At 34.7% G+C, this 11,969-nt stretch overlaps 1 protein-coding gene across 4 annotated transcripts in view; it reads right to left on the bottom strand.

The window, feature by feature from the left end:
* Positions 1-1,982: 1,982 nt before the first annotated feature.
* The window catches only part of MMADHC (metabolism of cobalamin associated D), a 37,076-nt gene continuing 27,089 nt past the window's right edge, over positions 1,983-11,969 (bottom strand). For all 4 annotated transcript variants that reach the window (XM_060626473.2, XM_060626469.2, XM_060626472.2 and 1 more), the window contains 5 exons: positions 10,238-10,455; positions 7,817-7,922; positions 7,123-7,253; positions 3,221-3,307; positions 1,983-2,491 (listed from right to left, as the gene is read on the bottom strand). In XM_060626473.2, the coding sequence (XP_060482456.1) occupies positions 2,297-2,491; positions 3,221-3,307; positions 7,123-7,253; positions 7,817-7,922; positions 10,238-10,455 (737 nt within the window). In that variant the 3' untranslated portion in view covers positions 1,983-2,296. The remainder of the gene's footprint in view (positions 2,492-3,220; positions 3,308-7,122; positions 7,254-7,816; positions 7,923-10,237; positions 10,456-11,969) is intronic.

The raw sequence follows: 11,969 nt of genomic DNA, 5'->3' as shown, positions 1-11,969 counted from the left end.
GAAGTTTCTTTATCTATGAAATGTGGCAACAGTGTTAACCTGAAAGTTCTTTTGGTTTAAATTCCACAACTCTTTGATATTTTTAATCAGTTAATAAACTTGACAATGACCATGAAGAGCCAAAATAGAAATACATACACACACACACACACACACACACTGGAATCACTCCAAATTCCAGTGCTGGGTTTTAATACTAGTTGTGTAACCCGATCCATGCTCCTATTATATGTTTCCATTTTGTCTATTACAAAATGAGGGATGTGGGTCAGATGATTGGAATGACTCCTTCCCACGGTTAACATCTATATAAAAATTCCTCAGTTCTTGTCAAAATACAAATTTCACAACAAAACCTATTTCTCAGCGATAGGTCTAAATTTCAAAGGCTCACCTTCATTTTAAATAGCAAATTTATATTTAAGATGGATAATTTTATGGATTTCTTTATGGGGTCCATTGAATAAGTGAAAAATGATCAAACTGATGTTTTTCTTATTGCAGTCCATAAAAGTCCACTACTTTCTACTATTTATCAGTAAGATTCTCTTGGATTATATTTCCCAAAACTGAATCTTACCAGTAACATTTCTGAAAAAAAAATTTAACTGGCAGTTACTGCTTCTCATGTTGTTTTTGGAAACTGTTACAAAGCAACATGATAAAAGAAGCCTTGGCACCCGGCACACAGTACAGAACCACAGCCCGAGGATCTTTTTAACCAGTAGATGGCACTTCCTAATTGTTAAAGCCAGTGTTGATACTTCAAGAGAACATGGCTCAAACAATGGTGCAAGGTGGGAAATGCCTGAATAAGTAACATGCACATTAGAAACAGAGTGCTGCAAGGCCATGGTCCAAGTAATTATTTTTTTGTGGGAGCTGTCCTTTGCACTGTAGGATGTTTAACAGCATCCCTGGCTTCTACCTACTAGATGTCTAAAGTAGCACCCGTTCCACTTTGCCTGCCTCAAGTTGTGACAAAAATATCTCCAGACATTGCTAAATTTCCCATGAGGCAAAACTGCTCCAATTCAGAACCAATGAGAAGTCAAAAGCTATGCAGATTTATAATTATACATGATAAGGATTAAATCTCCTATTGCTGAAAGCCAGACATAAAAGTGAACATACTATATATATATGGTTTCATACGAATAAAGCATGAAAACAGACAAAACCAATTTATGCAGCAGGTGAGAGGAGGAAGAGCCAGTAATGTTCTGTCTTGATCTGGGTGCTGCTTACATAGATGAAAATTTATTGAGCACTTAGGTGCACTTTTTTGCATATATACTTCAATAAATATTTTCCACAATACTAGGCTATATATGGTATACTGCTTTGTATTTTTCATAATGAATGAAAACTTTGTAGCCATTTCTCTTTGAATCAACACTTAGTTACATGTTAGCTAAGCAGAGTTCTAAATCAAGGTGTGAAATAAAGTTTATCATTTCCATGTGTTCCTTTTAAAAAGTCACTTAATTGAAAAATACAGGAAAAAATCCAATTCACTAATTGATTTGGTAAAAGTTACTTGGTTCTCCTGAGATTGTCTCTATTCCTACAGGCAAAAGCCACACAAATCTTTGATGATGCTATGTTTAAAATGCTGTAAAAAGCCACAAATGAGGCATTTCTGTAAAGTATCATAGTTTCTATATCTTGCTAAAATGGAGAAATATATTTGATTTAGCTGCTGAGGCAAATTTTGTCAAAACAAACTACATTTATCTGCCTCCAGGAGTTAGGGATTCTTTTTTTTAAAGTATTTATGAGATTCATATTGTAGTATTACCCTTATTCTTCTTTTCCTGTACAGACACTACTTCAAAGTAATACACCTGTACCATAACACTTAACAGGTAATAAAGAAAATTTAAAGCTACAATGAATCTAGAATTCTCAACTGCATTTATTTAAAAACCACATCTTTTAAAAGAACTAAAACTTAAAAATATTGCAATGAAAAAACAGACTGTCATAACCAAATGTGATTTATTTTTAGAGAAAAATAACAGGTTTTTCCAATAAAGGGAAGAAATAATATGAGATCATGTCCTAATTACATGTTAATTACCACATCCATGGATGTGATCAACATGTATTCAATAATATGAATGAACATTTGAGATTTAAAAATCACAAACCACTTGCCAATGCTGTAAACCCATAAATGTTGAAATAAATACCCAGAAATAAGTAAATTTTAAAAATTTAAGCTTTTGACAGTGTTTATAGATCAACCCAAATGTTATGTACAAATAGTACTGCCAGTAAGCTGACACTGCTGTTAGTTTCCACCTAATTTCTTCATAATATGGCTATCTGGTGTTGCATTAGTGAAGATACTTCCCACAAACACATGGGTACCCCAGAGACTATGACGAATCACTTTACAGCAGCCAAGATCATCCACAGAGAATCCTAAATGTCGATAGCGTTCATCTGTTTCAAAAAGAGTGTTGTTTGTATATGATCCAAAAAACTGGAGGAAATAAAAATCATATTCATTAGCAAGAAAGGCAATGATGTAACAGTTTTTATGCAAACATGAATACGTATCTATTTTAACACCCCAAATATTAAAAAAAATCAAATAAAAAGGGCAGTTTAGGTACTGCATGTGACCAAACACCTCTTCATCTAATACCTGTCGTTCTGGAAATGTGAAACCAATAATCTAGCAAATACACATTATCTAGAACCAAACATCTAGAATTAAACTAAGTTTTTCATTTCTAGTCTACACTACATGTTACTTGACTTTGAAAATAAGCTACAAAAAATTTCATTTTTACCTGTAACTGAAAGATACACCCAGAATGTGGGTGACAATAGTGGTTCTTATTTTTTTCAAAGTATAATTTTGGAAAAGTAATTTTTTGGAAGTTAACATTTATAAATGTTTAGTAACACCCATATTTTAATTCTAAAAGTATTTGTAACTGTCAAACAGTAAACACACTAATTCATTAATATAAATCAAATAGTATTTATTAGAGTAAAAAATAATAAAAAGTGATAGTGGTCCCTCAAAGGTTGTGAATGCAACTGACTCATAGTGGTATTCTCTGGGTAAAACTGTGAGGTTAAAAAAAAGTCTTAAATCATCTATTTCTACCAAAGTTATAAACAATTTTATATTGTAAATAGTTTTATAATAAAAAACATTCCTACTTCAAATTAATCTGGCTTTCAAAATGTAATTACTCACTGCCAAACCAGATGATGGGTCAATAAAGTCAGCCCAATAGCCTTCAGCTCGAAGAGCGTAGCAAATTTCCTTAGCACCATTAATGAACTGCATTAAAAAAAGACACAAATATGCTGAAGATAGCATCTCTGTGGGTTTTAGTTTTTAACAAATTTTTAAATATCTTTTGCTTCAGAAAATTGGATAAGATTATAGCGTAATTTATCATTAGTTGTAGATTTTTACCAGTCCAAAAGATTGATGGTTCATTTAACACTTTTACTTCCTTCAAAAAGTCTAAATTGTGTATTTGTCTTCTAAATTGCTTCCTGTTTTATGAAAAATTTCTAATCAGTTCTGTGCTGTTAACTCCCAAATTTGTCATAAATTAGAAAATATAATTGCTATTTTGTATTATAGTGTAAGAAAAGGAAAACAAAATATTCATAATGAAAAGACATGAACTATTCATTCATATGTTAAAAATGTGTGTCTTTCAAAAATACATCTATCCATACTCATGGTCATGATACATGTCATGATACACATTATACCTTTCTGCATTTTTTGTACAGGACATGTTTATTACAGACCATGTGTCTGTATATCTTATTCAAAATCTTGGTCTTTCCATTCTCATTTGTGATTCCTATGATATCTTTATTAGCTTTATCAGACTAAACAGTGAAAAAGTAACAAATATTAGGACCAGATCAGAGTGTTTAAAAAAAGAAAAAAAGGACAAACCATAAATGTTTAAAAACAAGGGCACAGTTCCACTTTTGGCCATTAACAGAATAACAGATGCCAAACGTTATCTGCTATCTGGTGAACACCTGCTAAAAGCTGTAAAACTGACTAAAATGTAAGATACAACAGTTTTAAATCCTGAATAATAATTAAAACTGTAATCTTGTGGAGAAGGGCAACAAGTCAAGTGATTTCCATATGTGTTCCAGCTCTCTGTCTGGAACACTGTTTGTCACAGGGCAAAGGAGAAGATCCCAAAGTGATGGTGTCACTAAGCCAAGGAGGTAGAAAGCAAAAGTTCTGGACTGCGGAAGCATCTGGAATTTGTGGGTTAGGGCACTGGAAGAAAGATGCACACTGGGGTTCTCAAGCAGTCCACAGAGCAATTCACCCTGGTTCAGTAGCCAAGGGCAGAACTGTGCACTCACAAGGTGAGATTTCTTGAGGAATCTGTCTCACAGAGAGTGCCAGCTGGGGCCTGGGAGCTCAATGGTGTTAATCAGGGTTGTGCAGTCCTAGGTAACATGGATTTCTGGACAACATAGGATGATCAGACCTTGCTGAGCACATCTGGCATTCAGCTGAGATGCCCAAAAGTCTAAGCCTTAGGAAGATGGGCCATATCCTAAAATAAGAGGTTAGCAATTTACAGCCTGAAGGCCAAATCCAGCTGGGTGCCTGTATGTGTTAATAGTTTCACTGGAATATATCCATATCTGTCTATGACTACTTTAACAATACAAGGGTAGAGACTATAACCTATAAAGCCTAAAAATTTATTATGTGGCTCTTCACAGAAAGTTTGCTGATCCATGCTACAGAGGAAACTTAAGCTAACTTACTTTCTCCTAGCACTTTCTTGTAAAATAATGAAAAACATTAAATAAAAATTGTATTCTTTAGGTTATTTTCACACTTAATATTTACACATATTACTGCATTTCATTAATCCTATTTCTTAGGAAAACTACTGAATATGGTCTAGAAAAGTAATTAAAAAGTATATCAATTTAATGAACAGATCTGCCATACACAAAACTACAAGGAGAACAAAACAATACAACGTTTGTAAAAGTTAACTAAAAGAATCCCAAAGTATCATAAAAAGAATCAGTTTTTCTCTTTAGATTTCTGCACATCAACAGCAAACACTGACATCTGGTGGAAAAAAACTACAACAGATTTGAACAAGAGAACATAAAATATCTACTGGGACAGTCAACTACGTGTGGTTCTAAAATAACCACTAATGTATCTAAAACAGAAAATTTTTTTTTTTTTGTAGAAAATAGCTTTAATCATTATGAAATTAAAAATAATATGGCACTTCAAAGCCCTGAAACTGGTTACAAAAAACTCACAACTATACTGGGGTCAGTATCAAATGAGGCTCAGAATCTTTAACTGATGAGAAATTAGGACCAATAATTCAATGCACATGTGAGAGCTCTCTAGTGACTAAATGATAGTAATGGTAAATGTATATATTAGATACTGCCTTAATATGTAAATAGAAAATGTCTGAGTTATTGTCTATTTAAATTTCAACTCTCTAAATTCAGATCTCTTTAAAATCAGATAATGTCTTAAGGCCTGCCCTCTCTGCAACTTCCTTGTTAACTAGCATATAACTTGCTCATGATTATTACTACATAAAATTTAATTAGCAAAGCTGTATGTGGGACATTTTAGTATGATGAAGTCATTATCCTAAAACATTCTGTTGAGTATGTGAATTATAATTTACTAATGAAAAGAACCATACATCCAGTCATAAGGAAAATATAAAATAATTCCTAATATCTTACATGAAAATTAGTAAAGGGAATTTTTTCAATTATAGTTAGCTAAGGCGCCTAATGGAGTTAATCTTGACTTGTCACTCGGGCAAAGAAATGTTTTCCTATCTTGTAGAAACTGATATAACCCAACATCAAACTCTTTAGACTTTAAGTTAGCATTTACCATTTTTCAGGTTCGTGAAAATGAAAAGAAACGCTAATATTCTGGGTAAGCTAGCATGACAGGATATATACAAGGAGAATCTTTTTTGGTGGGCAAATTGGCACCATCTATCAAAACTTAAATTACCCCCGATTCAGTAATTCCCTACTTAGGAATCTACCGATTTTATATTTGGGCATACATGTTTATGCACATACTTTTCACTGCCTATAATAGAAAAAGTTTTTTAAATTTATAAATTACTAAGGGAATTTTTAAAGTAATTAAAAATTTATAATTTGCCCATGCAATTTTATGCAGATTTTACATAGTATGAAATCTATGTGTAATGCTATGGAAGGGTGTCAAAACATCTGGTTAAAAGGACAGGGAAAAAAATATGGGTCTATAATATGTTATTACTGTACTGTAGTAGTTACTGATTACTCCTTGAAAACTGGAGTAATTTCCATTTTTTATTTGACATGCTTTAAAAACTTTTTTTTTTTTTTAAGGTTTAATTCATTTTTCAGAGACAGAGTATGAGGCAGGAGCGGGAGAAAGAGAGGGAGACACTGAATCTGAAGCAGGCTTCAGGCTGAGCTGTCAGCACAGAACCTGATGCAGGGCTGGAACTCATGGACCGTGAGATCATGACCTGAGCCGAAGTCAGATGCTTAACCAACTGAGCCACCCAGGCACCCCTTACTTGACATGCTTTAAAGAGAGATACGGATATGAAGAGTTTTACTTTTTTGCCATTTTTACTGTATTTTTCAATTTTCCTAAAACATATAAAAATTGGACTGCTGGACAGAATCTAAGTTTTTCAAAGATAACTACAAAAAAGTCATGGCATTTTTATGCTCAGAAAAGATGTAAAAGTCCTTTAGTACTGAAATATATTAGCAGAGAATAAAGGCTAAAAAGACACCCATCACCTTAAAATGTTGGTATTTAAATAAGATTATAAAATTGTCAGCAATTGAAAAAAAATTTTTTTTTTTTTAATTTTAATGTTTATTTTTTTTGAGAGAGAGAGAGAGACCACACATAAGTTGGGGAGGGGCAGAGAGAGAGGGAAAGAGAAATCCCAAGCAGGCTCCATGCTGTCAGCAGAGAGCCTGACATGGGGCTAGGGCTCATGAACTGTGAGATCATGACCTGACATGAAACCAAGAGTCAAGACACTTAACTGACTGAGCCACCCAGGAGCCCCCAAGAATTACCTTTTCTAAAAGCATTTCTCTTTCATTTTCTACCTCTTCGCTCCAAACAGTCATATCATTCTTGGTTTTCTGTGTTATAGTCAGAATCATTAGTTTGTTGGTGGCTACTTCTGGAAACAGTGACTCAAAATCTATAAATAACAATAAAAATTTCAGGGAGAATTTTTTGTAAGAAGCAGTGTATAAAAGTACTTCTTTAGAAACATGGTGATTAAGTTAAATTATTGTGATACCAAATTGGATTTATAAATGCACATTATTTTTGAAAAGGATACTGAAATGAAGTTTTAATTAACTTCAGCTCTTGGATGGGCTGAAATATTACTATCAATTCTGAAGAGCAAGTAAAGGTTACTTGTTATTGATCTTACAATTTTCAAAAAAAGTTTGTTACGATTTTTCTCAATATTATGTATTAGCTCATGAAATTACAGCTGTAATAAAAAGGAGAATAACTTCAGTGAAAAAGTTACTAAAAATTCTATTCTTATCTAATGCCAGCATGAGGTCAGATGTCAGGGGACATTTGGAAGACCTTACCTCGGCCATGTAATCTTTTCTGACCAGACACATTACAGTATTAAGTTACAAAGTATTACAATTCCTATGGAATACATTATTTAACACATTAGAAAATTAGTGACATTGCCTAGCAGTACACATGAGTGTAAAAATGTGTAAAAGCACAATATACCTCTTCGCAGCAATTCTGGACATGTTTGGATTGCACACTCTACTTTGGCATTTTCAAAGTAAGTTTCTGCACTGTTGATTTCTTGTTCAACAGGTACATTATTACCCTAAGAAGAATGAGAAATATAAATAAAATCTGGAGTTCAAATAAAATATATGGTCTGTTATAAACTTGTCTTTCCTGGAAAGGTTTTAGAAATAATTCTAGTTAACTGGCTGTGGGGTAATTGTGTTATATACCCAAACTTTTCTCTATGATGAATAAAGATTTGAAAATTTAAAAATGAACACATAAATATATTAATATTCTAAGACTTGGTATGAGTAGAAGTTGGCTAAGAAACTAAAATGCCATGACTATGTCTTACAATGTTACCCTGATACTTTGATATCTACTTGTCCTTTCTTTTGTTCTATAACCTGTAAAATGGGGGGAAATAGCACTAACAAAATAACATGATTAAACATAAATTCTCCTACAGGATGAGGCTTTTATTCATCTGAAATTTACTGGGCACCTACTACACATCAGCTAACAAGAGCAGCCCTACAATGGTTAAAAAAAAAAAAAAAAAAAAATTCCAGTCTTCACTCTTAGGTATAAAAGAGCTAGTAGAAGAAAATCAGCATGAACAAATAAATGTAATGCAATATGAAAAGTGCTACAGTTACAAAGAAAGTCTTTTGGCAGTCTAAATGGGGAAATGCTTTGCTGGGGGAAATCAGGAAAAGGTTGAAATCCTCATATTTGAGCTACATGTTAATTAATGTGTATTATGTGGTTTGTAAAGAATACTAGGTAAAGCAGGTTAGAAACTGAGGAGGAAAAAACAGTCCAGCAAGAGATAAACAGTGCAAGCATATGCAATGGTTAAAGAGAATGGTGCAATTAAAATATTTACGGGTCACTTAGTGTATTTAAGTGTTTTGTGTTCATTTTCACATTTAATCCTCATAGCAACTTTATGGGCTAGGTATTATTATTATCCCCATCTTACATATAAAGAAACATTTAAGTAGTTTTCTCAAGGTCAAAAAATTAAGTGAAAGAGCAAACACCTGTGAAGCCAAATTTATCCTATCTCCATAGTCCATCTCACTATAATGCCTCTCTAAGAACTGAGGAGAGATAAGGAGGCCTTGAACTCTGGCTTTATTAGTGAGACTGAAAGGACACAAATAATTAAAAAGCTACATCAGAGATGGAAGCAATGTAATTTTGTCACTCTATATGGAGATAGGGGAGCCAAGTTTGGCAGAATTCTAATCTTGGGACAGTGGGAGAATGACTAAGTCACTTATGTTACTGATAACATGGGAGTGAGGACAGGTTTTCAGAGGGGTGGAAAAACCCCTAAGTATTAGACATATAAAATCTAGGGTATTTTAAAGCAATAATGATGTTTGGCAGGCAGACAGGAAAGTGTCAAGAGAGGTCAACTGTCTCCAAATGTTAGGTTACCTGATATAAGCCATAGTAATTGTGAGGGGCTGTTCCTTAATATTATGGCTTCGATCAAACAGCCTGAAACATCGCAGAAATTCAAAAAATGATGAGGATCAGGAGTTTGGCAGACACTCTGAATTGCATGTAACTTTCCATTTAGGTGAGCAACAATACAATACCAGTTTGTTTATTGTTTTAATTTTTTTTTTTTTTAAAGTAAGCTCTATGCCAAACATGGGACTTGCGTTCACAGATGCCCAGATCAAGAGTTGAATGCTTTACCGACCGAGCCAGCCAGTTGCCCCTGCAATACCAGTTTAAAAATGTATTAAAAAAGAAAAAAAAACCTCAGAAGTTGATTTTTCTAAGTCTATCTTTTTTAGTTTACTGGATCTCAAGAATTTCAGAGTTCTCAGGCATTTAAGTTTTAAATGCCTAGGAGTGTAAATCTAGTTGGAATTTGCTCCACAAAAAAATTATTTATAAAAGTGAAAAACAGGGAATCTATATTTCTAGTAATATAGAAATAACTAAATTATATTTGAATAAGCAGTTATTACACAATGTATTTTTGAAGATTTACTTAAGAGATTGTAATCTAATTTTTCTATTTTTGTTTCCTAAGAAAGAGCAAGCAAGGAAGGGGCAGACAGGGAGAGAGAATCTTAAGTAGGCTCCACACTGAGCATGGGGCTTGATTTCATGACCTGAGCTGAAATCAAGAGTCACATGCTCAGCTGACTGAGCCACCCAAGGACCCCAAAGAGACTGTAATCTAAAGTAAAATTATATAGCCAACATTATGTATAGAACAGTGCCAAGTTTTAAAAAACTATATATGTTGTTTCTGAGAATGTTGGAACTAAGTAGGTATTTTTAAAAACTTTTTCAATTCAAGTAACATGCTCACAGTTATCAGAAATTAATATAGTGTTAATAATTAGAAAAGCAGAATAAAGGATATTAACAATTTACCTGAAATTCATTCACATATTGTGCCATCACAAACTCATGTCTTTCACTTGATAAAGGTTCTGCTAGAACATCAGGTAAAGTTTTATGAACCTGGCTTTTCTTCTGTGACACAGTCCCATTGAGGTGGCAATCAAAACCTATGTTCCCAGGAAGCTGGAATCTCTGATCCTGAGGTCCAAATGGGCCCATAGTTTCATCAGGCCATACTGTTCGAGAGCCTGAAGAGGAACAACAAAATGAATCCATTTTCTCAAGTGCATTGGTGGACTGAAAGAATACTCTTCTTCCAAATAGGTATTTTTTATAAAACCGATAGATCTTTGGAATTTGCTTTCCTGTGTGAATATAAATTAGTTTTGTGTTGTTTTCAGCTCATAGGCAAATCAATTCTAAGGAGAAGGATTTAATAAAGTACAGTAATCCATACTATGTAATACCTAATAGTCAATAAAAAGAATATAGTAAATCTTGGAAGGAGTCCGGGAAGACAGCAGAGGAGGATCCTAAGCTCACCCCCTAACACAGAAACACCTAGGTTAACAGCCATATCAGTGCAACTAAACCAGGAAATAAGCCAAACACTGGCAGAATAGACTGCACAATTAATCATAGAGAAGAGGCCAATCAGGGTAGAAGGGGCACAGACGCAGCTGGAAACCATACTACTCTGAGAGACTAACCCTAAAGAGGAGAGACAAACACAGAGAAGGGAGAGGAACAGACCCCATACCAGACATGGGGGACCCACACTGAGAAGACAAGTCCCCATAACATCTGGCTTTGAAACTCAGTGGGGCTTAACTTTAAGAGTTTTTATAGTTAGTGGGTTTAGCTCTGGGAGAGCCAGAGGGTGATAGGAAACTGAGTTCCCACCCTTAAATAGAGAATGTAACAAACAATCCCACTTAGAGGCAGCATAGAACCAGCAGTTTGAAAAGTGCCTGAGGTACACATGAAGGAGATTTTTTTTTTTAAACTAATCTCAACCTGTGTTGAAGTGTTGGAAAAACAAGGATCTGTAGGAAACTTCTCTGAGAACACAAGAGCTGGCAGGTGCAATCCCTCTCACTTCCACTTCAGCCTAGATACCCAGACATTTGTAGGAACCAATGTAAACACTCTCCACATAGCCTGCTAACACCGCGTGCTCACCCCTGCATTGATTTAATCCATTCAACCAGCTCCACTGGGCAAGAGTGCCTGCAACACAGCTCTGGCAAGGTCTCTCATCCTGTAAGCAGCCCTGACAGTGACCATCATCACTCCAAAGTGATTCTTGCCATGGCGAGTGGAGAAGATGACTACACACACTAGTCTGACAGACATTTCATCTGTTGGTCACACCAACCAAAAGAGCCTCTCAAACAAAACAGAAAGTACCCTGCACTTCTGTGCAGCCCCTGCAAATGGGCTGAAAGTAGGCATCTGGATTGATCACTGATGCTGCCAACTACAAGCCCTTTCCTGCCCCAAACAGGCTCTGAACTGGACAGGGACCAAACCCTGCCCACACAAGCAAAATGGACATTTGCAGCCAAATGGATTGAAGGCAAATGCAGCTGAGCCACAAGAGTATGGTACACCAAACCCACATAAAAGACAACCTTAAAATGCCCAGTTCTGGAGAAGAGGGGACATTGTGCTACAAGGCACCACAAGATCTCTTCTTCCTAAGGCCATTACTTTCAAGATCAAGAGAGATGTATCTTACTTTCCAAATATATAGGAACAA

Source organism: Panthera onca, chromosome C1 (assembly GCF_046562875.1).
Source record: "Panthera onca isolate mPanOnc1 chromosome C1, mPanOnc1 haplotype 2, whole genome shotgun sequence".
NCBI classification, from domain to species: domain Eukaryota; kingdom Metazoa; phylum Chordata; class Mammalia; order Carnivora; family Felidae; genus Panthera; species Panthera onca.
This window is presented reverse-complemented; position numbering and strand designations above follow the sequence as displayed.